The sequence below is a fragment of the Poecilia reticulata genome, linkage group LG21, assembly GCF_000633615.1.
Source record: "Poecilia reticulata strain Guanapo linkage group LG21, Guppy_female_1.0+MT, whole genome shotgun sequence".
Taxonomy (NCBI): domain Eukaryota; kingdom Metazoa; phylum Chordata; class Actinopteri; order Cyprinodontiformes; family Poeciliidae; genus Poecilia; species Poecilia reticulata.
This window is the reverse complement of record NC_024351.1, coordinates 4,823,170-4,850,847: the sequence shown is the minus strand read 5'-3', so window position 1 is coordinate 4,850,847 and position 27,678 is coordinate 4,823,170. Positions and strand designations below refer to the sequence as shown.

The following is a 27,678-nucleotide window of genomic DNA, read 5'->3' as shown; positions in this document are numbered from 1 at the left end:
GATTTAATAAGAGGGAAATAATTTCTGCTTTAGGATATAAACATCCAAAAGTTGACATTTTATTGTCAATGTTTTACCTTTAAAACTGAATTATGACATTTTTCTCAACATTTTATCATTTTTCTTTAAAGTTTTGACTTTATTCTGGATAGAAGAAGAAAAAACATGCAGCATTTGTTTTTCCTGATCCTGCTTCCTATATTTCCTTTAATGTTTATTAAGCTGGTTATGAAGATGTTCTTTTTCTCTCCACTTAAAGCCGTTTGTAAATATGTAAATCATTGAATCCTAAACATTCCTGGATACCAATGATTATCTGTATTCCTTGAACCTGTGATTGTGTAATACTTCATTGAAAACTGAAAGCTTGCTTGTGAATTTTAGTTACAAATTATGCGTATTAAAGTTTGGATAGCTCCTCTGTTATTCACTCATTAAAAAGAATGAAGGTTTTCCCTCTTGTGCAGATTTTAGATTTTTTTTCACCAAACTTTTGGACTTTACCTCCGGACATTGACCTGCTTAGTGACGCAACATTTAAACGTTGGAAATCTCTGAGGGCAGACCTTCACAGTGAGCCGAACAGAGCAGCATCAAACACTCAAACCTCAGCGTTTGGATGGCGACCTTTGATGACCTCCTGGAGGAGGCCGGCTCTTTCGGCCGCTGCCAGAAGCGGATCTTCGCCATGCTCTGCTTCTTGTCGTTGCCTTTCTCCGGCGTCTACGTTGGGATTGTCTTCCAGGGCTTCACGCCGGATCACTGGTGCCGGGACTCGGCGCTGGTGGAGAGGAGGGAGGCCTGCGGATGGAGCCTGGAGAAGAGTCGCAGCCTGACGGCGCCGCTGGTCAACGTCTCAGGAGTCCTGCAGCACAGCAGCTGCGATCAGCATGAGGTGGACTGGAACAACACAGAACTCAGCTGTGACCCAGAAGGACTGGACTTTAGCGGAGTGGCTGTTGCACCATGCAAGGTCAGGTTTTTGCAATAGGATGGGTTCAGTATTGACACTTAAGATTTTGTTTCTCCTTTTTATTATTATTCCATGTTCTGAATGTTTTCTGAGTTTACTTATGCAACCAATTTTAACAATTCGTATATCAAAATGTTCAGCTTCTTCTGGGGATCTGCACTATTACTTTAGGTAATTTAATCTATTCTACTTTTTGAAATATTTAAACTTTTATGTCAATTTCAACCCTATAGAAATGCATTGAAATTCTTCAGAATTCCACAAATTTGAGCAAAAAGTTTGTGCTCTTTGACAGCTTACTGCTTCTGCCTACTTTACCGTAGAAACTCAATTTCACTTTTAATCCAGTCACAAGGTGTTAAACTATCTTCAAATCATTCATCTTTTTGATATCTCTTACAGTTTTCCTAAAATCACGATTTAAGTTCTATGCAGATTTTTGTCTGTTTTCAGTTTGTCAATGTAATCCACTGGTGGAAATCTTCAGCTGCCAGAAAGCGTCACTATAGTAACCGAAACGTTTTGAAGTTTGACTGCTTTTTCACAAACAAAATGCTGCTGTCTGGACATATGTCACWAYAGAGAAATAATTTATGCATCAAAACGTAGCCACAGGTGTCTGCTTCGAGGGAMTATAAGCGTTATTGATGTAAGTTTTAAATTTTTTTCTCCAACACTTCCTGAGTGCAGGCATGTCACTGCTTTCTCCATTGAACTTGATGCAAAAATATTTTCAGCTCCGTCTCTCATCTGCTCTCTTCAGCATCTTCTCATGCGTTCATCTGGCAGATTTTCATTCTTGTGGTTGTTTGGCAAAGAACAGCAAATTCTCTAGTTTCTTAGTAAACTGAAAATGCAGCAGCTCAAACCTTCTACCTCAGTAGATAGGACGTTTTCCAGCTGATGGCAAGAACAAGTTCCTGTAGAGCTACTTAAAATAAATCACACATTATATGGAATTAAAATAATTTTTATTGCCTCAGTGTATCTCTGATCTCTGCAACAGGCGAAAGTGTATTTTTAATTCTGCCCTCTAGTGGAAAAGTTGCAGAATACAAGAACCTTGAAATGTGTCACTGTTTCAATTACACTGTTATACCAACAATACAGTGAAATAAACTGACTTTTTTCTTTCTTTCTCATTAGACCTACACATTTACACCATCAGATGGTGTGAATGTGTAGGTCATTTCGATGGTGCAAAGTGTGCAAGAATAATTTCCCCCCCACTCTCATGGAGAACAAGACACAAAGAACCAAGCAATTTTTCATTTTTGTCTCTCCAGCGGTGTAACCTCGCTCTTATTTGTGAAAGTCTTACAGTTATTGAAGGTCAGAGAACATAATGGGTTTATAACGTAATGATCGACGGCGATCTGACAATGGAGGTAAACAACCGCTGTGATGTTCTGGCAGTCATCGCCTTTTCAGATCCTTGTTTTTGATCTCTGATTGTCGGAACAATACAGGAATAAACAAAAAAGACAAAACCGTTCACCTCTGATTCAGAAACAAGTCTTCATCTGTGACCTCCGTTCTGCTAAAGGTTTACTGAAGCACATTCTCCAGACCCTAAAGTTTTGTATAATATAATTGATAATATATAATATAATTGTATAATTGAATAATAACAATGAATGTACAGAAGACAATGTTGTTCTCCTCAGAAATGATCTGCTTTTCTTGTTAGCTTCTCTGTGACCCTGAAGTTAAACAATCTTTTAAAGAAACGTTTTTTTCCTGTTTGTGAGGCAGCAGAGCTGCTCCACATTCCCGTTTCCTCCTCCTGCAAAAATGTAACGGGGTTGTTTACATCTGGAGCTGTGAAAGAAGCAACAAACGTCTCTTTGTGGCGTCAGACGAACTAATTACCTAGGAACAAATTTTATTTTTGTTGTAAATTTTTAATATATATATCGTATTCATGCAACCGCTGCCAAAGCTACAATCAGTGTCAGTAGTTTAGTCAAGGAGGGTGTGCAGGGTTGCAATGAAAAGTTTAATTTGCATCAGTATTTTGGTATTATAGATGAATCAGACGTTTCCCGTTAACGTCAATCACGAAGTTAAATTAGACAATCATGCAGTTGTTTATGTTAGTAAATGGTTTTTAAGGGGTTGCCGGTTATTTCACACTTTTGAAGTGTTGGTCTTTATGCTCAACTTTTTTAAGTTCACAAGTTGTCCACCACAGGATAAAGTACCTGCTTYAMCCACCAAAAYAAAATCATTTAAAGTGATTTTCAACTATCTGCTCGTTAGCAGTGTTTCTATTGCAAAATATTGTCAAACAATGCAATTTTGGTGTTGAGTTGTTTTCATTTCACAGAAAACCTTCTTGTCCTGTGAATATATGGGCTTGCTTTTAAGACATTTTTTTTATAACTGACATCTTTAATACTGTCCCAAACACCCACCAACATGGTAACTCAAATCTACATCCAAACGTTTAGGTGTCCTTCACTTGTTTTTAATGAACCAGTTTCTTTTTTATTTTGTTTTCTGTCTTTCAGGAAGGATGGGAATATCATTATCAAGGCAGGAAGTCATTTGTCACTGAGGTCAGAAACAAATATGTGCATTTGAACAAAATTTTTAAAAAAATTTATTAAATCCATGCAATATTTCACATTAGACAACAAAAGGTTGCAGTACAGCAGGGATTAGAACAAATCTTAGCTGTAGTTTATCTACGTATTCTTTGCATGCATGAATTTTCTAATTTTGGGTGATTCCAGGTATTTTGAGTCCAGTATAAGATATAATAAACTACAGAGGAATAACTCTATGAGAGGTTGACAGCAGAGCAGCAGTTATAAAATTAAACATTAGTAATAATAACAGTTAAAAACGTACAAAAATGGCAAAATTACTCATGAAACATTGTGTACGACTGCACAGTGTTTAATTGTTTCATATGTCTTAAAATATAATGCTCGTAAAGAAAACACAGTGCTGATCCAAGTGTGAACCACAGTTACCCGCGGCAACAGAAAAAGGGAGAGGAGCCGTCAGTTACTGGTTGCTATGGCAACCATCAACCCTAAGGAGCAAGAGAGCTGTTTACACCAATAACTGTCTGGAAAAACAGTTTCTTGACTAAACCAAAATGAATTCAAAGAATAAAATAACATCCATCCATCCATTTTCTTCCTCTTATCCGGGGTCGGGTCGCGGGGGCAGCAGCTTCAGAAGGGAGGCCCAGACTTCCCTCCCCAGCCACTTCTTCCAGCTCCTCCAGGAACTCCAAGGCGTTCCCAGGCCAGCCGAGAGACATAGTCCCTCCAGCGTGTCCTGGGTCTTCCCCGAGGCCTCCTCCCGGTGGGACCGGAACTCCTCACCAGGGAGGCGTCCAGGAGGCATCCTGACCAGATGCCCGAGCCTCAACTGGCTCCTCTCGACGTGGAGRAGCAGCGGCTCTACTCTGAGTCCCTCCCGGATGACTGAGCTTCTCTCTCTCAGGGAGAGCCCAGCCACCCTGCGGAGGAAACCCATTTCAGCCGCTTGTACCCGTGATCTCGTTCTTTCGGTCATGACCCAAAGCTCATGACCATAGATGAGGGTGGGAACGTAGATCGACCGGTAAATCGAGAGCTTCGCTTTTTGGCTCAGCTCTCTCTTCACCACGACGGACCGGTACAGCGCCCGCTTCACAGTAGACACTGCCCCAATCCGCCTGTCGATCTCCCGCTCCCTTCTTCCCTCATTCGTGAACAAGATCCCCAGATACTTAAACTCCTCCACTTGAGGCAGGACGACCCCCTGACCCGGAGAAGGCACTCTACCCTTTTCCGGCTCAAGACCATGGCCTCGGATTTGGAGGCACTGAGCCTCCTCCCGGCCGCTTCACACTCGGCTGCGAACCGCTCCAGTGAGAGCTGCAGATCACGTTCCGATGAAGCCAACAGGACCACATCATCCGCAAAAAGCAGAGATGCGATCCTAAGGCCACCAAAACGGATCCCCTCAACACCTCGGCTGCGCCTAGAAATTCTGTCCATGGAGGTAATGAACAGAATCGGTGACAAAGGGCAGCCTTGGCGGAGTCCAACTCTCACCGGAAACGAGCCCGACTTACTGCCGGCAATGCGGACCAGACTCTGACACCGGTCATACAGGGACCTGACAGCCCGTATCAAAGGGCCAGGTACCCCATACTCCCGGAGTACCCCCCACAGGGCCCCCCGAGGGACACGGTCGAACGCCTTTTACAAGTCCACCAAACACATGTAGACTGGTTGGGCGAACTCCCATGAACCCTCCAGGACCCTGCTGAGGGTGTAGAGCTGGTCCAGTGTTCCACGACCAGGACGAAAACCACACTGCTCTTCCTAAATAACAGTGTTATTTATTCTGTGAATAAAATAACACTTTGACAAACTTGACATCTTTAAATATCACTAAAATAAAAAATGTTTGTACATGTCCACCCTTTACTGCACCACGCCGACACCTGACGCCTAGTAATCTCACAGGATTAGCTTCTTGTTTTTATTTTAACATTTTCACTTTGCAATTTTTCACATTTTCTGTTGAAATATTTTCAGTTCAACCTGGTGTGTTCAGATGGATGGCTGGTGGATATGTACCAGTCAACTCTCAACATGGGCTTCCTGGTTGGCAGCTTTGCTTTTGGTTACTTTGCTGACAGGTAGGGCCATGATGAATACCTACACAGAATAACAAAAATATCCCAAAAAAGTAAGAAAAAACAAACTTTTAGCCATTTGTTACAGACAGTAGTTTAAAATTAGGAGTATTAGGAAAATCTATCATGTGCTGTTTTTGCTTTTTCTCTCTGTAGATTTGGACGGATGAAGAGTTTCCTCATGTCCAACGTGATAAACGTAGTAGCAGGAATCGGTTTGGCTGTAGTACCAAACTACATCGTCATCCTGGTGCTCAGGGCCATCTTCGGCTTCAGCGTCAAAGGAGGCTGGATGGCCATATATGTGCTGTGTAATGATGAGCGTTCACATTTCGTCGTCTTCTTCTCTCTTTAAAACAGAACGTGGCTTAATGTTCTGCCTTTTCTGTTGTTTTAGTAACAGAATTAGTTGGGGTCAAGTACAGACGCACAGTCGGCATTTTGTATCAGATGTTCTTCAGTATCGGGCTCCTCATCCTCCCTCTGCTCGCCTACTTCATCACTGACTGGCGCTGGCTGCAGGTTGCCTTCACGGCACCATATGCTCTTTATTTCGCTTACTACTGGTAATAAACTGCAGTTTTTGGTCCTTATGTAAAGACTTGCAGCTCAATGATGGCCTTCATTTTTATTATTTATTATAACCTGACACTATGGATGGTTTGCTTTTGTAGTAAATTGGGGTATTGAAAGAATTTAATCTGCAGATTTCTTCAAAAATACTCCCGTATTGTAATTGTGTATCTTTCTATGCATCTGATATGTAACAAATATTTATTACACAGTTATTACCAGCCAAACACATTTTACATGACTAGGTTTGCAATGCATGTAAAATTAATGTGTCCTTTCATATTTATGCTGCAATTGCAATCCAAATAGTGCAACAATTAGCATTGCTTTAATTAACGCTACGCAATGCAGACTCTCTGTCGGCACAGATGAAGAATCACTCTTCACAGCAAGCAAAATGCTTCTACTGAATAATCTGACAATTATCTGACAACTTGGAGACGCGTATAATCTATGTAACTAAACATTGATCCCAAGATGGTCAAGGATTGAACAAAGAAAAATCTAATAGTGACACCATGATAAAAGTATAAGATGAAATAATATTAAATTAACATACCCAGATTCAAAGAAGTGTGCAAATGAGTAAGGTAATTTCAAAAATGTTCATGTACATGTATATTTGTATAAAAAAAACAGACTTAACAAGGATTTTAAAAAGTTGAAAATGTTATCACTTATTGAGTTTATTGGGAGCAGTGATGGTTTTAAAGTCTTCCAGCTGCCAGGAGGGAGGATCTGTGATGACGCTCTTTTGCGCAAACAGGATTARGCAGTGCGTTACTGAACGGGCTTGAGTTTGTCCATTATAGATGTTTTTTTAACAAGCAACTTCAGCAACTTTGTGTTGCTACGGATTAAAAACTTCATTTTATGTCATGAAGAATTTCCACTGGCTGCTGTCAGTTCTTTCCTTCGATCTGAACATTTTCTATGTTCTGTTGATGGTAAAATCACAGAACAGAGGCCACATTTTCACCTTTGAACTGATGATCACCTGAAACTTTAACTCATTTTCCAGAGTTTTAACACAGAGCAGATTGATTGGCTCACTGTGTTGATGCATGACTAGGCTGGAACATAAGTCCAGTGAACGTATCCAACCGTTAATAAATCTCTATGCCAAGCAAATGATTCATCTATTGATTAGAAGGACGAGGTACAGGGAAGCTTTTCTGAGAACTTATTAATCCTCCAAGTTTATGCAACCTGCATTCTGCTGCTGTCAGAATACAGATAACTGATCATATGAAAATGATAAAGAAACGACCCGTTTGCCTGCTTGGAGATTAAAATGTTTCTGTGGTTTTATCTTCCAGGTTTATCCCAGAGTCTCCAAGGTGGCTCATCTCTCAAAACAATTCCTCAAAAGCTCTGGAAATAACCAAGGCTATTGCCAAGGAGAACAGGAAGAAACTCTCCTCTCATTTTGAGGTAAATCCTGTCATTAGTTTATTCCTTTCCTCTGAAGTGGAAGGATTTAGACAATTTTCTTTTAATTGTCTAAATCCTTCAATTAAAAGGATTTAGACAATTCTAAATCGTTTATAGTAATTATCCAGTAGTACTGGATAATTACTGGTAGTAATTATCCAGTACTACCAGTACTGGATAATTTAATCCATAACTGCATTACTGTTGCTCTTGTAATTTTAGTGAATTGTGTTTTATCATAGGTACTAATTGATGATGAAGTTGAGTCCACCTCTGCCTCGTTGTTGGACTTGATCAGAACTCCCAATATGAGAAAACACACTTTCATCCTCATGTTTAACTGGTGAGGCTCATCTAAAGCATCAGATCATTCCAGCCCTGCACAGAGGAAAGATTTAACTATTCATGTCTTTATTCCTTAGGTTCACCAGTGCTGTGGTTTATCAGGGCCTCATCATGCGGGTGGGGCTAACAGGAGGAAACGTCTACGTCGACTTCCTCATCGCCGGTCTGGTTGAGTTTCCTGCCGCGTTCCTCATCCTGTTGACGATTGAGCGGATCGGCCGTCGGCTTCCCTTTGCGTCCGCCAACATCGTAGCTGGAATCTCCTGCATCGTCACTGCTTTCATTCCTGACAGTAAGACTTCTTAAAGGCTAAAATTAGGAAGAAGCATAAAAACAGCCGCTGCATAAATACTTTCTGTTTTTCAGGCATGTTCTGGTTAAAGACCATAGTGGCCTGCATCGGTCGGCTGGGGATCACCATGGCCTTTGAGATGGTGGTGTTTGTTAACACTGAGCTCTACCCAACTTGTGTCAGGTGATCAATGAATAAGCATCCGTTGAGCTGACTGTTTTTGATTACTTCAACTAATCTCTCTAACCTTGTGCTGTAGGAACCTCGGAGTGTCGGTTTGCTCCACTCTTTGTGATATTGGAGGAATTGTTTCTCCCTTCTTGCTCTACAGACTGGCCAGCATCTGGCTTGAACTGCCTCTCATTATCTTTGGTAGGTTTCTAATTATATATATGTTCCCTTGTTTGGGTTGATATCCAGATACCTGTGCAGACCGGCCAATCCAAAAACCCTAAAAATGCCTTTGCTACTATTTGCAGTCTGATCGATGTTAGTAACTTAAAGCCGACTTCATGTTGTCATCCAGGTTCTTTTTAAGTGATTTCTTGATTTTTACAGGCCAGGCAGAGACTGGCTGCTGAAATTGGACCAAACATTGAGATTTTTTCTTTTTGTATTTGTGATTTAACAGGGGAAATTATATTTTTAAACAGTGTCAATTGATTTTTTTCTGAAGAAACTAAATCACTATTTAAAAAACTATATTTTGGTTTTTACACAGGATGTCTGATGATTTCAATTATTAAATGTGACAAAAACCAAAGACAGAATGAATTCCCATAATGCTGAACGTGGCAAAGCTCCAAAGATGTCTTAATCTGGTATAAACTGATCTTAAGTTTATGAAAAAAAGCAAATACTGACCAGAACCGTCTGGTTCAGGTTAAAGTTGATCCACTTTGGCTTTGTTGACCTTCTTGCTATCCTGAACAGGAGCTGTAGCTCTGGTAGCTGGAGGTTTGGTTCTGCTGCTGCCTGAAACCAGAGGAGTTGCTCTGCCTGATACCATCGAGGACGTTGAGTTTCCTGATCGGTAAAAAAACATCACTAACCCTTCATGCTAAGTCTTCAGTACGACTTTAGCATTTTATCCTGGACCTTATATGTTGTGGATTTATTTTGTTTTGACACACTATAATACAATTTTATTGTTATTCACTTAAAGTCTTTTGTTTCTCAGGAAAAAGGGGAAACAAGAAGAAAATCAGGAAGTGATGCACGTCTTGAAAACTAATGAAGTGGCTTAGTTTTATTTTAACAAATTAGCTTCAACTTAAGAAATCATTTTTGTTTTTAATGTGTTTTTAATACAAAGTCTTACTTCTAAAATTAAGCATTTTATTGTTTTTCACAATGCAACATGATGGTCAGCTTTTTAGTTGGATTGTATTGTTTTCTTGGTTCAGTCAACGAAAAAGGTTTAAGTCAACCTGAAATGCGCTGGAATCAATTTACAACAAACTGGATTTTAAAACATAATGTTCAAAGCTGAAGTTTCAACAAAAATTACATTTTTCTTCCTCTTTTTGTAGTTTTTTTTATTGTGGCACTTAAAGAAGCATCGCACTATAAAACACATCGTAAAATAAATTAATCATTCAATAATTGTCAAAAAAACATAATAGAACATACATTATGGTAAAATGTTATCGTATTTTGTGTGTGGAAAACATTTAACGCAGCAAAGTTTCAAATGCATAATATCATTCCAGTTGTATTAATAATATTGTTCTGTAGCTCGACTGTGAACCGATAAAATGTCATATGTGTGTGAGATGCATAAATGTACAATACATAATGATTCAAAATGCTCTTAAAATGTAGGTATGCAATGCATCCTACTATATTTATATCATTTAAAGTTAGAAAATAAAAATATTTAACTTCGGAAACATTTTCAAGACATTTTTGAGTATACTTAAGCAAAATTCACAACTGAGAAACAAATTGATTTCTGTAGTTAATCGTAGCTAAACATTTACTGTACTGAAATGTTTGCTTTCGGAGGCCAAACTGGTTGCAACAAATCACAAAACCAAATTGTCCTTCAAACTCAAAAAGCCTGTAATAACAAAGCTTCATCACATATCAGAAATCTGATTGTTTGTTGTCAATTGTACAAGACTTTTTCAAACCACATTCATTTTTTGAAACTATTCTTGCCGTTTTAATGAACAGTTGTTAAACTGAGAAAATGTCTCTAAGAAAATGAGCAACAGCTTGTGTTCTTTATGGCCCAATTGTTGACAACACTCCTGTTAGCATGACTTCATTAGCCTGATACCTCCAACCATTGTTTACAAATGAACAAACCTTTCTGATTAGAGATTAAATATCTTCAGAAAACCAAAATGAAGACCAGTTAACTTCAATCTAAGCACCTATAATTACATACATAACTTAGACATATTTTGTATTTGCTGTACCTCCAGAAGAGTAGAAATAACATCGTTGCACGTTGCAGAGCTCCCACTTTTTGCTATTGATGTAACACCATGGTTGGCTTTCCTTTCCCAACACATTACGACAATAATTGTTGTCTAAATCACTGAAAAAGATTTTTAAAAAGCAACTTTTGTTACCAAATATTATGTGTAAATAATGCCACTAACGCATATAAAATAAACTTTATATTCATCAGTTGAATTTCTTTCTATTATAAAGAATAATATTATTTTCTGTCATAATAACAACTAACTGTTTAATCATAGTAGGTTGTGTCTCCTACCTGCAGGGGTATTTTCCAGGTGTATGGGGAGTTTCTGACCACCTTTTGCCTTTATTACCATTCTCAGTCACAGAAATTGTGCCTCGGTAGTTTTTACCATTACCAGTTATACAGTTCAGCTCAGGAATGATGGCAGGAGGCGCTGATGCTAAAATAAGAAGAAAGTTGGCAAAGTTCACTGTTGGAAAACAAATGCATAAATTCAGATTGTCTTTAATAATATTTAGCTTGATGGTGCACAACAGATTTCTTCTAAATTGAGTTGGCTATATCTACAGCTTCTCCTTTCAGTCAAAACGGCCTCATTCATCCCCTGAACTTTGCAGACGTCGTTCTAACTTGACTTTGTGGCAAGTCAGCTCACAGTGAGCCAAAGCTTTCTTTATGTGTCTGGGCAGAGATTAGGCAGTTATACATAGAGCAACTTAAACATTGTTTAACAATGTTGGTTTAATGTGTAAAATTTGTTCTAAAATTTCTAGACTGAATTAATGAAAATGTTTTTTCAATCTGATTTCTATCTGTTGTAACATTTTTTTTTTTTACATCACTTAGTTTAGGTAGCATGAAATTACAAGCACAAGTGAAAGTATCAACTGAAACAGAGCGGCTTGCAGCAGCGGGGGATGACACAATAATCCCATCTCATGGCTGGATCTGTGGTGTAGCACCACGTTAGGGGATCATGACTGGGATTCCTGCAGTAGTTCTCATCCAGAGTAACTGAAACAAGGAACATTAAGAAGTTTCTAAGGTTTAATGGAGCCTCTTAAAAACAAAACTTTTAAACATGCGCAGTACGTACTTCAAAAATATGAAAACGTTCAGGTGAAGTCTTACACTCCATGTGCGCTGTGTTGGTGAGGGGTCTGTGAGTCCAGGAAACGGTTCCTCTGTGGTCCTCAGCGTTGCAGTGCATACACTCCCCTGTCATTTGAAACAAACTTGTTGAACTTGTTCAGATCTCAGCCTTGGGCTAACAGTTAGGGGACTTGGAAATTATTTCCAGTCTCTAACGTGTCTGCAGAGAAAGGGTGGGCAATGACGCCAAAAAATATCATATTTCTAATTTCCTCAATAACGATATCACAGACTATATTCCACATTTTTCAAATATGTGACTTCAATACATCAATTTTTACTTTCCTTTATATATGGTCACCAGAATAAAAACTATAATTATATATACAATCACACAATATGTTTAATGGGTTATAGACAATATAAAACAAATATAAAAAGAAACAAATTTTGACCAACACAAAAACTGTCTGAAATCATCTACCAAATGTAAATAAGTTAAATACACACAGCTAACAAACTGCTGTGGCTCAACAGATCGTTAGTTTTATAATATATTAATATGTTTTTTAAGAACTCCAGCAGTATGTACAAACTACTGCCAGGCCCCCACTCATCTGCAGATCAGTATCAATATTGAAACCCTCAGACATTTGATCCTGCATATGTGGGTGAACAATTCTGTTTGTTACTACCCAATAGTAAGTCCCGCCCACACCTCACAACTCTTCGGACTCACTACTGCCCAGTTCTCTGTCCAACAGGTCCGGAAAATCCCCAAAACCTGGGTCTTACCCTAGAGATAGTTTGTGGAGAATTATCTGTTTAAACTGGGGTCGGAGAGGACTCGTCTAGCTCTGACTACCTTCGATYCAGAAGTTATGACCCTTTACAGTTGAGGAACAATCAGCTGAGTAGCCCTCACAGCTGCATAACCCCTACAACCACTCCTGTTAACGGTAGCTCCTCTCCTGTTAACGGTAGCTCCTCTCCTAAAATAACGGCACTTGTTAACGGCTAGATTAAATTCAGAGACTTAGATTTAAGTCCCAGGGTCATTATTTTAACACTCACCAGAGGAAAACACAAAGCCACCCTGTCTCTAGAATCATGTATGTTAACTTTAACATATTTAGGAGAACCAACAATAATTAAGACTGACACAAGTAAACTCACTGTCCACACTTCTCATTGTAATTTTAGAGTATATTTTTATTAAGCAAGCTTTAGCAGGGGCATATGACAAGCAGGTTGATTTCCCAAAGGTTATCAAGTGAGTAAAAATATAATAAAATTAAATTAAAATCAATCACATCCTATACTTATTCTTATCCCTAACCTGTGTCACTAAGTTCACTGAGCGAGGCTTTGGGGGAGGCAGGTCAACTCATACCCGATGGTTCTTGGTCTCGGCAGCTGTAATCTTTAGGTGTCCTTGGTCAGAGTCTTTGTCCAGCCGGAGCAAAGTCCTCTTTCTTGAAGAGAAGCGGAGCAAAACCGTGCGTTGTCCTTATAACGTGCAGAATCTTTGTCTTTAAATGACCTCCGTCTCTTTTCCAAGTCGGCTGCGACAGAGTTGAGAGCGTTGGGTAGAGGCAGAGGAGTTGGTCGGATCTGGAACCAGGGTCGGTGGCGGGTGGAACTCGTCCCTTCTTGGCGGCGTGAAGTCTTTGAGCTTCCCCTGGTCCCGGGGTGTGGTCCTCWGCTGGTCTTTAGCCTGCTTCCTCTTGTTGGCTCCTCTTCTGCGCCGCGGACGAAGAACCCCTTTCTCCCCCTGTGCTCTAGTTTTTAAGCCCTCTCAACCCAGGGCGGTCTACGGGGCAGGGCTGCGTTACTTTAGAACCTTCCCACTGCGTCTCACTGTCTGTGGAAAGTCCCAACCCTCCCCAACTCTCTTATGACTCATTCATACCTCATTACCACATTTTCGGTACTTTCCTTGTTCTCCGTTGACCATCTGTTTCTGATTCTGCCGCGCCCTCGCCCCCACTCAGTGATGACTCATTTCACCCAGTTTCTCCTTCTAAGTCTTTCTGTTTTTACAAAACATAATGTGTTATTTCGTCGACCTATTACTTCAGTATGTTCCTTCCTCACTCATTATTTTTAATCTTTAATAATCAATGATTATTATTCAACAATCAAGTTGTTCAAACCTCAATTTCCATAATGTATTATAACATTCAACTGATTAAAAGTACAGAACATATATTTTTGATTATACATTACAGACATTCCTTCATTGGCATGTGTATTATTATTTTAAAACTGTTACAAACCATAATCATCATTTAATCATTATACAAGGTTTACTGTTATTTCTCAGGCCTTTATTCCGTTTTCTGCGTGTACCTGGACAGATCTCACATGCTTATTCCAGATTTCATGACAATTCATATGCATGATCATAATTTAAGTGTGCTTTACATGTTTTCATGTGATTGCATGATGTCAATTCTCTGTTCAGCTGGTGGAATATTAATTAAACCGAATGAAAATTAGATGTACTTGTCATTATTTTAATTTAAAACATATTTATTTTGAAAACGTTTCTTTATGAATGCTTTTATCAGGTGTTGACATCTTGTCAGTAAAATTACCCTTTGCATTGCTGAGTTAATTCGCTTCAAATTAGACAGAAACAGGCCTAATTCACACTCTCTTTTCTGCAACATTTTACAAATTCAGCTTGGATGAGAAAGATATTATATTATTGTAATTAGTTTCATTCATGTTTTCTAAAACCGTCTAGATATTTCCCCAACATACTTTCATTGTATTCTGGGTTTAGACGGCACTAAATCCAAATAATGTGTAATGTTTAAATGGAAATCAATCATTTGGTTTCCATTAGTTCAGAGCCACACATTTTAGATTCTTTTTGTGTACGGCCAAAATAAAGGAACTTCCTGGCTGTGCTGTTTGGAGTGACATCATTTCATTCAAATTAAATTGAAACCATAAAATACTTTGCTTAATTTATACCTGAAGCAAGGATGTCATTGCAGTTTGGCAAGCTGCAGTACTCCCAGGGTGTTTTGTAGTCAGTGGTGAAACACCAGGGTTTCTGTTTACCATCAGGGTTGCGACAATAGTTTTTATCTAAACCGCTGAGAGAAAAAAAATGACAGATTAAACAATTGTGAAACAAAACCCATTAGAAATCCAGTATAAAAGCTTGATTGTTTTTCTGAAATAAGACGTTCAACTCAGTTATGCTGACTCGAATGCCTTATTTTACTGAAAACACTCATTGCTTCTGGCTTCGTTAATCAAATTATTTCTCTTACGCGTCTGGAAACTGCTCTGGCACAATGCTTGGATGGTAATGTGGCGTTTGAGCTGCCCACTCCTGGCATGTTTTACCACTCGCCGTTACGCCAACTACGCCGCGGTACGCCTCACCACGGCCAGTGATACAGACCTGCTCAGGGTTCGACTCTGAAAGCAAAGACATATGAAGGATATACTCTTGACAATATTTTTAAAATATTTCTTTCTGATCTGATTTTTTGTTGGTTTTACCTCAAATATTACGTAGTTGGTGTACAGTTCAGAGTACAGATCTCCTCTGACTGTGTTTTTGCTCAAGCCTAAATGTTTCAGATGACCAAACTATTTAAATTAAGATAAATGCTGAGTAAATGCAAAATTATAATTTCATTAATTAAGAAAAAACAACCCAAATCCTGTAGAAATTAATACTTGATTGTGGCAACAAAATCATGTGTTGATGATAACTGTGATTATTTTACATTATGCTTAATTAATGTCATGCCAAGTCTGGGCATTGACCAAACCACTCCAAAACCTGTCTTTAAGAAGTGAACTTGCAGCTGAAACCAGGAATCTACATACACTATTTAAAAGAACACACGTCTTTTTTACCCAGACTGTCTGACTTTAAATCAGAATAAACATTTATCGTCTTAAGGCCAATTTGAATTACCACATTGTTACTATTTAAATGCCAGTAAACTGTACGACTTGGGTCAAGGATCAATGTTTGGTAGAAGACAAAGGCACCGAATTTACAATAATTTCCCTGTGGCACACAAAGGGTCACTTATAGCCAGTAACAGAGATCTATTTTCGTCCTCTAAGAAAAGCAGAATATAGCGGTCAGACCATGTGATTCAGTTTCAGAGACAGAGCAAAGGATTTGGTCAATAATGAAATGAATGGCATTGAAATCTGAGGACTTACTGCAGGGAGGTATGGAGCAATAATCCCATCTTTTGGATGGACTTGTGGTGTAACACCAAGGTCGGGAATCTCCATTTGGATTTCTACAGTAGTTCTCCTCAAGAAACTTGTTTGGAAAACTTTTGGAGACAATTATCAGAACAGGTTTTTGAAGTTTAGCTCAGCTACAGAAGTACAGAATGATCAGAGTTAGCTATTTATTGTGTTTATAACAATGAAAATTTCCATCATAAACCTACACTTTAGGTGTATAACCATGACTGTGAGGCTCCAAGGAGTCCCAGCGCTGGCAGATAAAACCATTTTCAGTAATGGAGGTTTTTCCTTTGTAGACATCAACTCCAGGTTGCATACAGTCCTCTGTAGACATGTAATACAAACGCACAGCAAAATCACATATATCATTTTGTAGGACATATCACTCATTTCAGTCGTTAGTGTATGAGTGCTTTTTGAGTAAATCCTCAAATGCATTTAAAAGGTGTATGGAAAATAGTAACGTGACCAAATTATTGGTTAGTACCAATTTGTTTGATGATTACTTGGCACTAACCCATTGCTTGTACCTGGTTAATACCAATGATGCAATCATTGGTTAGTATCAAGCATTTGGTACTAACCAATTAATTGTACCATCTGATTAGTACCAATAATGTTATAATTGGAAACGGTACAAAAAACATACAGTAGATTTTGTGTTTTGCAGTGTATATAGATGAAAATAAAAATTTGGTACTAACCAAATTTTTAAAAGCAATTGGTTAGTACCAATTCCTTGGTACTAGCCAAGGAATTGGTACTAACCAATGATGTCATCATGACCAATGTACTCGCGTAAAAAAATAATGTAAAAAATAGCAGTTTTCCACGTGTAGCATGGATCCAAAAAGGTCCATGCCACACGTAGAAAAATAAAATGAATATTCACATAAATATCCCATATCTTTAAAGCACAACTTCAATTTCCTGTGGACTCTCTGTGATCAATATTTGTTTCATAATGATCCCATCAGTCATCAGAATAAAAAAAAAAGATCAGCTATGTATTTGTTATATGATTGATATAGAAAAGGGGATTACACAATGAGTCCTACCAGTACAGCTGGGTATATCGCAGTGCTCCCAGACGGTATCTGGATCAGTGGTGTAACACCAGGRTCCTTGGCTTTTCGAATCTGGATTTCTGCAGAAGTTTGAATCCAAGTCTGCGAGGGGATAGTTCTCTGGTTTGAACCTACAGCAGGCAAATTGACAAAAGTTATTTCCAAAGTTACAGAGGGAAAAAAAATGATAATGTAGTTATGTGGGACAACATACATGGGATTGTGAGGGGTGTCTGCTTCCCATCTCTGACACAGTTTTCCTGATTTTGTTTTTGCTTGTTTTCCTCTGTAATGTGTCCCACTTTCTTTCACACACTCCAAAAGAAAATCTGGATTATTAAAAAGGGAGCATTTAGGATTTATCCCCCCAACTAGCAGACATAATTAAGTTGCTGTGTTRGACATCACAAATGTTATCATACAAACTAAATGTTAATAACTTTGGCATGAAAGCAAAAGGTTTTTGAAAATTAAAGACTTACCTTTTCTTTCATACAGAATTGAGCTGACTCTGTGGACAACAGTCCCTGTTTTTGAATTTGATGCTGTTGTCCAACACTCATGATCCTTTTCCACATATGCAAAAGACCTAAGTAAAAAAAGACCCAGTTCAGCTTTGATGAACTTCTCTGAGTGAAGAACTCATATGTCCAGTGGGAACTTACTTGCATAAGAATGATGTTTCATTGTTGCACTTGGCAGCACACTCAGTTACAGTTTTAACTGAATACTTTCCTCCTTTTACCGAGACAACCATCGCTCCTTCAGTTTTAGAGTAGCCCTTCACCTTGGTATCATTGACTGGAAATGGAAAACATTTCAAATGTAGATCTGCAGCATATTAATGATAACATGAATGACAACCAGTCATGGTCAGGTTTGGGTCTGTTGTTATTTGAAGTATAATGGTTGCAAACAACACCAAACGATAAAACAAGAACAAGGCACTTCAACAAACAAGTCAATCTGATTATTTATTGGTTTAATTTGTTTAATCTTAACTTTATAAGTGGATTTTTTCACTGTTTCAACTTTTAATGTAGTTGCATTTTGGTAAATAATTCACACAAGACAGGAAATTCCTGTTTCCGGATTACCTGTGCGTCTCACAAACAGGGAGCATCCAGTTCATGACATCAGTTGAGTTTGGGCAACATAGTCATTGCACAAAATGTCTGTGATTTGAAAATGGCAAGAAGCCACTATAATTAAAAGGTAATCAAATGTAGTTTTCCTTCTTTGGTGCGATAATCTAATGCCAGCTCAACTCCTAACATAATCTAAACATTTTTGACATCATGAAGTTGCAAAGTTTAATCCAGTCAAAGAAAATCAAAGAACTAAAGAAGTTACTTATTCCATAATGTTATCTCAACTAATATTTTGTTCTTAAGTAAACAGGGTGACTTTGAAAAGTGGGGAGTCGCTGTCTAGGTGTTCTCAAAGACTTTGAGTTCATACCAACAGACTAGTTTTGGAAGATTTCTGTACATTAAGTGAAAACTCCTTAGTAAAAGGAGTTTTACTAAGTAAAAGGAGTTTTACTAAGGATATCACACAGTGTAACTGTACATGAGAGCCTTTGTTCTCTGTTTATTTTAAATTATGTCTGTGTGATGTATTTTAAAAATGTTTCATTGTTCTTTAAGTTTGTTTAACAAATGTACCGAGTTGCTTGCTGTTTGCAACATCTGCTTACATCTGGGTTTTTTCAGTTTGCAGGTCTGAATGTCTTATTTGCAGATTAGCATCTGCAAACCTCACACACCAAAATAATGTTGTGCTAAATGCCCAGTGTTCCAACCACTGTAGGAAAACTGGGAATTATGGATAAAAATTTTCCAACCTGAGTTTTTCTAGTGTGCAGAAAGATACAGCCTTGCTCTATCTTCAGTTTTGCCTTGGAATTTGTAATTCATTTTAATGCAAAATTATTACTCACATGTTGCTTCTGGTTCAGGGGAATTCGAGGTGTTTGCACAGCGAGACACATTGCAATACTCCCAGCGAGTTTCAGGGTCAGTAGTGTAACACCAGGGTCTCTGGTCTTTCCCGGGATTACGACAGAAGTTATAAGCCAAGTGGCTAATGATAAATAATAACAAGCCAAATCAAAATGAACCAAAATAAATACTGTAAAAACAAAACAGTATGTAGTAATCAAGTTCCTTAAGTTGTCATGTTAAAGAAATGTGAAAAAAGTAAGTTTGACTAAATTAATTAGATTGCATGTGACACAAGTTTTTTTTGTTTTTTTTAAGTTGGAGCACCATTGTTTTCAGTGCAGAGGCGTTGATCCAGTCACTCACATTAGTCCTTTTAGTTCCAGTGGTTTCTCTTACCTGCAGGGGTAGCTTTCTGGCGTATAATCATGCCTGTGAGGCGTTTGAGACGCCCACCTCTGGCATTTTTTACCAGATGTAGTCACAGCAATGAGACCGCGGTAGGATTCACCATTACCAGTAATGCAGCTCAGCTCTGGTATTATAGATGGAGGCTCTGATGCTGGAAACGGAAAACAGTTTACTGAACTCAGAATAACTACAATAAATACAAACACCAATAAACGATTCTGCTTATCTAGTATTTATTTAACATGCGTTTGTGTGCTTATATGGTTGACCCTTTTTTCTATTTTATTTATTGCAGATTAAATAAATATATTTTTCATTAAATAGAATAATAAGAACTACTGCAGATTGTGCAGGGTAAAGAGCGATTCAAAAAAATTTGATCATTTTTTAACTACTTTCAAACATAAGTACAGCAACTTACTGCAACGAGGAATAGAGCAATAATCCCATCGTCTAGATGGGCTGGAGGTGTAGCACCAGGGTCGTGAATCTGCATTTGGGTTTCTGCAGTAGTTCTCCTCCAGAAACTTTTCAGGAAAACTAAAAAGATCAACAAAGGCACAGCTTTTGTGTGTGAATGTGAGCCGTGCATACACCAGAGTGATTGACAGCACTAAAACCCTCCTTCTGGCTCTGGTTTTTACTGTTTGAGAAGGGTCTTTGGATTGGTGCAGAAGTTGCCAATAGCAACACGCAATAAAAGCCACGGTTCAGTTTGCGAGCAACGTGTTCGGCTTGGTTTGTTTTTGTTCAATACAGGAACCCAAATATGAAGTAATTAGATACTTCAGCCAATAAGCTTTTCCCGGCTTATTGGGGGAAATCCACAAGATAATATTTTAATAGGCTGAGTGTTTCCAGCCCCCCAAACAACAATACGCTGCCGACTCAAATTAGTGAGTAAACAAGCCGAATTCAAACACAAAGTTCACTATTTTAAAACCTTCAAAACTGCTGCTGAAAGCGCCGATTCTGTTATTAGCCTTTTTAATTTCTATGTGTTTGTAAAACAACCAATCCAGGATCACCCTCCATTTTTCTTTGTACTGATTGGCCGAACTCTGGGGAAAAATGAAGATATTGATTCTGCTGTTGTGCATATTAATTCATATTAAAGTATAATAGGAGTTTGAACTATTAGTTAAGGAGCTATTTTAGAGGGGGACTCAAACATTCACCAATTTTAATTATTAGTGGGCAACTGTGGTCCCTAACGTTCCTGAATACCAACAGAAGAAAAAAAAAGTTTAAACCTACTTCTGCACAAACACTGAAATTTGAAGGGTCTTCCTTACACTGTGGGGAAAAAGCCATGATTGTGAGGGATTTGAGAGTCCCAGCGCTGACAGGTGAAACCATTTTCCGTTACAGAGATTTTTCCTTTGTAATCTTCTCCTCTGCAGTGCATACACTCCTCTGAAGGTGCATGAAACAAAGACAAACACAAAACAAAAGGATATTTTAGAACATTAATCAGCCCCTGGCTAATTTATTTTTTAAAAGATCTCAAAAAACAGCTGATAACAAAACATATTTATAAGTTCAGCTCAGTTGACTGGCTTCTATTATTTGCGATATACAAATACATAAATGAATGAATCATACCGGTGCAGTTGGGTATGTCACAGAGCTCCCAGACGGTTTCTRGGTCAGTGGTGTAACACCACGGGCTCCTGAGAATCCCAAAAGGATTTCTGCAGAAGTTGGACTCCAAGTCTGCAAGGGGATGTTCCTGTGGTGTGAACCTTGWGTGTGAAAACATTGAGAAAAATTACAGAAATACAAAATTTTGTAAAATTACAGTATATAAACACATACATTGCCTTGTGAGGAAACATGGCATCCCATCTCTGACACAGTTTTCCTGATTTTGTCCTGTTCACTGTTCCTCTGTAATCTGCTCCTTTTTCATTAACACACTCCAGGAGATATTCTACACAAAGCCGAGAGAAGATGTGTCTGAAAGAACGTCTTCAAATATCCCYGATACTACAGAGCAAAACAAGTAAAGATAAAATGACACTTGCTGTTTTTTTCATATAAAACTGAGTTCCAGTTCTGCACAACAGGTCCAGTTTTTGAGTTTGATGCCCATGTCCAACATTCCTGGTTCTGCTCCAGATASRCAAAAGATCTAAAAATGAAAAATAACGGATATTACATTTGGAAGAGTTGCAAGGACTGAATAATCTTGGTCATCAGTAGGGAGCTTACTTGCAAGTGAAAGACATTTCAGAGTCACATTTGGCAGCACACTCAGTCACAGACTTTACTGCATACCGGTTTCTATTCTCTGAAAGCACCATCGTCCCTTCTGTTTTGGAGTAGCCCTTCAATGGGGCTATATTGTCTGAAAAATAAATAATTAATAACAATAGTAAATGTAATTTATTACTTTCCACCCCGTATGGCAGAACCAAAATATATTTATTTTCCACATTGTGAAGTGCTTCTACTTCTGCGTTATCCACACAGATAACCTTTAGTACAGTAAAATATTTATGATTTTACTTGGTTTGGTTCACATAATAAGGCACTGGTGATTTGCTGACAAGAATTTAAAACTATTTTCACCCCTGCAGTGCTTCCACAAGTACACCTGTACAAGTACACCTGTACAAGTACACGCAGAACTCACTGTCAAAGTGTGTAAATCAGGTTGTGAATCTGTTTACCTGTTGAGTTGGTTTGATCAGTTTGCAGCCCTGAGAACAAAGAATGAAATGTCAGCAGGTGTTAGAAAGGCAGTGTACATTCAGCCAATACAGACATGCTTATTGTTAAAGGTATTTTTATTCCACTTTATTTCCTCTGACCGCCAGAGGAAAGTGGCTCCAGGGGCTGTATTTGTGTCAACAGCTTTATTTTTTACTGAAAAAATGCTGAAATGCAGATTAAGGGATTTATTTTTTATTATTTTATGCTTTTGTGACTTTTAAACAAGCTAAATTTTTAAACATACATACCTTGTTTTTCCAGGTTGGTAGCATCATGACAGAGGTTTCTGGATATATTGATGGCAGCATTATGGAAGGATTGGTAATTTGAAAAAAGATATAAATGATTTTCAGTATCTTCAGAAGCAATGGTCCTCAGTTGGTTAATGAAATGTGACTTGTGAATATCTTGGCTCACACCTATAAAAAATGTGCTCTGTTATAAGAAGAAGGACTTGTAGGTAATGTGTTTTTCATTAACTAATGAAACTGAAACATCCACACAGAAAACAGATGTTACCAATAGCATAGATCTCGATTCCCCTGTCTTTCAGATTCTGTGCAGGGATTCCTACTTGATCAACAGATAATCCATCAGTGATCAGAACAACTTTCTGTTTTGCGTCTGGACGCATCCCTGCACTGGGCTGAAAGTTGTGTTCAAGGACGTGATCCAGAGCTTTTCCTGCATGTGGTAAAGAAGAAATTCAGAAGGTAAAGAGACGTTCTAGGAATGAGCATAACATGTCTGGAAAAAATAATCCAGCTGTAGGACTGGAATTTGTCCTCACAGCATCCAGAAACTCTAAACTCTTACAGAGTAACATTTTCTCACTGAATGTAGTCTATCATGTAGAGACATTTAAAAACATACATGTGTAGCTGCTACAAATTTGTGAGATTCATGCATCACATAGATCATATGAACTTTGTCCAGCAGCTTCTTTGAGGCTCAAATTCTGTCTGATTAAAATAGTGGTGCTGCGGGCTCCCCCTCCAAAAATGAAAGAAAATCTCAATGGTAATCTGTGACTCAGCATTTTCTAACTGCTGGTTCTTCTGTCTCATATTGTTCTAGACAAACTAACAGTAGAAAGTCGACCCAGGTTAGACTTTGAGGGAAAAGTTGAGCCGCTGAAAATGTGAAAAGGTCCAGTTTTGAGTTGTGAACCAAAAGTCCCAGAACTCCATAGACCCTTGCTGTGGACTCAATAAGATACTGACCTGTGCGTGCAATACTCTGCAAATGTTGCACTATGTTAACGGCCTCCAGTAGGGACTGCTTCTTATTGTAACTGTTCAGGTCCCACTCAGTTTTTGCATTGAGACCGTACTGAGTCAAACCTACAAAAACCAGACATGACTGGATCAAATCAAACAGAAACCTTTAGCAAAAATATGTTAACATTAATATTGAGAAATACCAACATATTACATGCACTAAATTTACTCATTACACAACTTTTGTCTAAATGATAATGCAATACCTATTTGCACTTTGCTGGGACCAATGGGACGGTCCTGAATTATCTGGGATATGAATGATTTCATTTTTTGAAAGCATGTGCTGGTAATACTATCAGAGCCGTCCAGTAAGATCACGATGTCATCTTTGGACGTTTCACACTGAGATCCTGAAAGAATAAAACAGTTTTAAAGTTATGTGAGAAATTATGTGAAATAAAACTATGCTAAAGCTCAGGCTTATTTATCTTTTTGACATATGGCCACAATTTGATGATGGGACTTAAAAATGTATTGTTGATCAACAATACATTGGTTCAAGTGAACATGATGCTAATTTTATTGCCAAATATTTTGGTGATATCAGTTGAATAAACACAAGTTTTCCTAACTTTTTTCTTTTTTGCACACCATCATGATATCACATTCCCTGAGCTTTAGTATATCAGTAACAAATGTAACATCAGAGGTGAATATCAAGGGCATGGAAAGTTTATTCCACTGCCAAAGTGGAGAAAAAAACTTGGAAGCCGTTTACACTACATTCAGCCCTTCAGCTGTGGCTACACTGTAAACCATCCTGACAATCTGAGACAAGCTGCCATGCTCCACCTCCGACCGCCAGAGGAAAGTGGCTCCTGTTTGGGTCAATGGTTTTATTCTTTGTGACTTATCTACTTTTAAAATAATTTGAAATGCAGATTAGGGTATGTATGTTTTATTATTTCATGACTTTTGGTCAAACATGGCATTTTATACACTCGTACCTTGTTGTTCCAGATTGGTAGCAGCGGGACAGAGGTCGCTGGAGATACTGAGGGCAGCGTCAAGGAGGAGTTGATGGGTGAAAAAAAAGTATAAATGATTTTCAGAAGCAATGGTCCTCAGTTGATTAATGCCATCCTCTTTGTAAACATCTGGGCCCACACCTATAGGGAATGTGCACTGTTATAGTACTGATCTAAGAAGAACAACTGGACTATTCACAGAAAACAGATGTTACCTATAGCATAGATCTCAATCCCCCTGTCTTTCAGATTCTGTGCAGGGATTCCTACTTCATCAAAAGAAACTCCATCAGTGATCAGAACAACTTTCTTTTTTGCGTCTGGACGCATCCCTGCCCTGGGCTGAAAGCTGTGATAACGGACATGGTCCAGAGCTTCTCCTGTATATGAAAAGAAGAAATTCAGAAGGTGAAGAGATGTTCAGCATTACATGCCTAGGAAACAAAAAATCCCGTTTTAAGCGTTCTGATTGGAATTTGTGCTCATGTGACCCAGTAAATATTCAGAAGCTTCTGTATTTAAACAGACATCTGCAGCCTAATATCACTTTCATTAAAAATGTGATAGGCTGTTGTGCGGTAAGCTCCATAAACAGACAGGGATACAAACCAAGCTTGTCGTCATAACTTTTAATACGGAGTCGAAGCAGCCATCAATCATAATGAACGGCAGTTCACGGTGTAACCGCAGATTTGCAACGAACATTTTTACAAGGTAAGAAGATTAACGTCCATATTCTTTATAAGTAAGTGTGATTAGAAAGATATCAAATATTGCATCGTGGAGGAGATACGCGTCTAACCGTAACCATGGAGACAATGCCGAACTCTTGTGGCTCAGCAGGCACAGAAAAAACTGGTTAGCATCTTGTCTTTTGTAAACTTTTAAGGCAGCTCCGGTGTAAGAGGAAACGCTGTTTATGACATAGTGATATAAATCATGTGAATCGTGTGAATTCAGGCCAAGTTGGCATTTTGATCACGTCAAATATGAGGAGGTACCGTCTGTTGCTAAGCTAGCTATTTCAAATTTTTGTAAACACCGTTTTCTATGAGCTGTAACCAGGTGTGGACTCAAGTGAAAGCCATGAATAAACTGGCAAAATAACTTGGGGAAACAATTTCAGTCGTTGTGTTCAATGCTCCCGATAACTTCCCATGTCCATCATGGCGCCTCCAGTGATTAAGTGACGTTGCAAAGAGTCAATATTGCGCAACTGCTTCTTCTGTTTAATTTTGCTCCAGCAAGACTAACAGAAGAAATGTACAAAGTCCCAGTTTTGAGTTGTGACCCACTCAGATCCCAGATCTCCTCGTGATGAGACCCCTGCAGTGGACTCAATACTGACCCGTTAATGTGCCTCCTGGAGTTTGTCGCATTGAGTTAATGGCCTGCAGCATCATCTGCTTGTTATCGTACCTGTTCAGGTCCCACTCAGTTTTTCTGTAGTTACTGTACTGAGTCAAACCTAAACAAAAACAGACATGAATAGATCAAATCTGACAGAATCTTGGAGCAAAAATACGTTTACACAATAATATTGACCAATACTGACCGTAAACTAAATTAGCTCATTAAATGACACTTTCAAATGATAATAAAGTAATACCTATTTGCACTTGGTCGGGACCAATGGGGAGGTTCTGAACTACCTGGGATATAAATGATTTTATTTTTTGAAAGCCTATGGTGGAAATACTCCAAGAACCCTCCACTAGCATCACAATGTCAACTTTAGACATTTCACACAGAGATCCTGAAAAAAAGAAAACAGTTACAAATGTATGTGGAAAAATAAATGACATTAAAGCTATGCTAAAATACAGGCCTACTGCCATATGGCCACAGTTCTGACTTAAATATTGATTGTTGATCATTGATCCAAAGTAGATGTGGTCCCATGGACCAACCTGAAGCTGCACCGAATTAGGAAAACATGACACTGATTTAGTTGTCAAATATCTTGGTGATAATATCAGTTGGATTAACACATGTTTTCCTAAATTGTTTTTCTTTTTTTTTTTACATTATCATGACATACCAACCACTTTCTCTGAGCTTAAGTATATCAGTAATAAACATGACATCAGATATGAACACCAATGGCATGGAAGGTCTATCCCACTGCCAAAGTATTAGCAGTCATTTGAACTGCAATTTTGCACATGTTGATGTTGTGATGGCAAATATAGTTTGATATATTATGCAGCTCTAGATCACTGTGCATCAACACAGTGGTTGCCAAGCTGCTTCCATAGATGTTGCCCTGATGCCCCTAGCAGAACAGTAGAGTCCTGTAATGGCATGTGAAGAGTTAATACAGTTCATTGGCTTCATTCCCATATTTATGTGGGAATTTTACAAATACATAGCAAAAAACTCAGTTATGTTGAACAAAGCTGAAATTATGTCTATTGAATTACACATAGATCTTGTTATATGACATTAGTGACTTTTGTCCTGTCACTTTAAAAACAGCTGAGATGAATCTGCTTACCTGTGGCGTTGTGAGGCTGGTCAGCTCGCAGCCCTGACAACAAAGAATGAAATATGGTATTAGAAAGGTAATGTACTTTCAGCTGGTACCGTCATGTTTACGGTAAATTGCCTGCATTTCTTTAGGACTTTATCAAGTCCAGATGACTTGAAAGCTCTTTACGTTCAGGTGTGGCTGCATTGTAAGCAGCCCTGAGATCATCAGAGAAGCTGCCATGCACCACACTTTGGCCTTCACTCTTCATTTACCAACTATTTGATTTTTATTTTGACTAAAATAATCACTCTGATATTTTTTGTCTTACCAGTACAGATGAAGGCTCCCAGCAGAAATGCTACCTTGTAGAAGTCCATGGTGAGGACCTCACACCAGCTGGTCATTATTTGCACTCAAACATCCCTGCAGAGGGATAAATATAATGTATTGGATGAATAGGGCAGTTCAGATTTTAGCCAATGGTTGGCCTGACAAGTAACGCAGAGAGCAACAGTCCATAGTCCTTGTTTATATATTTTTCTTTCCAGTAAGTGAAGCTTTGCTATTTACACTGTCAAAGTTTGATCCATTTTTAATTTCTCTTTCTGAATTTTTGTCTGTTTAAACAGCTGCAATTAATGCAGGTGTGGACAGGTAAGCAGGAAAACTTTTTTTAAAATCCTTGATGAATCAAAAACTTGTTTCCTTCACTATACAAAATCCAAAACGATATAAAGAATTTTGTAACTTTTTTTTCTACAGTGATGCAACAGTAATGC

The 27,678-nt window shown here is 38.4% G+C and overlaps 2 protein-coding genes across 4 annotated transcripts; one reads left to right on the top strand and one right to left on the bottom strand.

The window, feature by feature from the left end:
• The first annotated feature begins 564 nt into the window (after positions 1-564).
• On the top strand, positions 565-10,075 carry LOC103457235 (solute carrier family 22 member 2-like). Of its 2 annotated transcripts, XM_008397214.2 has the most exons (12): positions 565-973; positions 3,487-3,534; positions 5,521-5,624; positions 5,778-5,932; positions 6,019-6,187; positions 7,514-7,628; positions 7,871-7,971; positions 8,051-8,265; positions 8,340-8,448; positions 8,525-8,637; positions 9,199-9,298; positions 9,446-10,072. In XM_008397214.2, the coding sequence occupies exons 1-12, from the start codon at positions 620-622 to the stop codon at positions 9,510-9,512; spliced, it is 1,650 nt and encodes a 549-aa protein (XP_008395436.1). In that variant the 5' UTR covers positions 565-619; the 3' UTR covers positions 9,513-10,072. The 2 variants fall into 2 exon arrangements, with proteins under 2 accessions (XP_008395436.1, XP_017157830.1); XM_017302341.1 differs by lacking the exon at positions 3,487-3,534 and having other exon boundaries at positions 9,446-10,075.
• Positions 10,076-10,211: 136 nt separating this feature from the next.
• Positions 10,212-27,493, bottom strand: LOC103457234 (apolipoprotein(a)-like). 2 transcript variants are annotated; one of them, XR_001776124.1, is made up of 30 exons: positions 27,228-27,493; positions 26,924-26,956; positions 26,036-26,182; positions 25,775-25,894; positions 24,642-24,806; positions 24,406-24,567; positions 23,662-23,808; positions 23,399-23,518; positions 22,695-22,859; positions 22,424-22,594; positions 22,133-22,162; positions 21,672-21,807; positions 21,485-21,591; positions 21,276-21,390; positions 21,063-21,202; positions 20,753-20,873; positions 19,879-19,997; positions 19,446-19,608; positions 19,046-19,188; positions 17,769-17,904; positions 17,586-17,692; positions 17,318-17,432; positions 17,095-17,234; positions 16,240-16,360; positions 16,001-16,119; positions 15,085-15,235; positions 14,780-14,904; positions 11,799-11,920; positions 10,994-11,716; positions 10,212-10,813 (listed from the first exon to the last, which is right to left on the bottom strand). XR_001776124.1 is itself a non-coding variant. In XM_017302340.1 (29 exons), the coding sequence occupies exons 1-29, from the start codon at positions 27,301-27,303 to the stop codon at positions 11,669-11,671; spliced, it is 3,564 nt and encodes a 1,187-aa protein (XP_017157829.1). In that variant the 5' UTR covers positions 27,304-27,493; the 3' UTR covers positions 10,212-11,668. The 2 variants fall into 2 exon arrangements, 1 of the variants encoding a protein (XP_017157829.1); XM_017302340.1 differs by having other exon boundaries at positions 10,212-11,716.
• Positions 27,494-27,678: the final 185 nt, after the last annotated feature.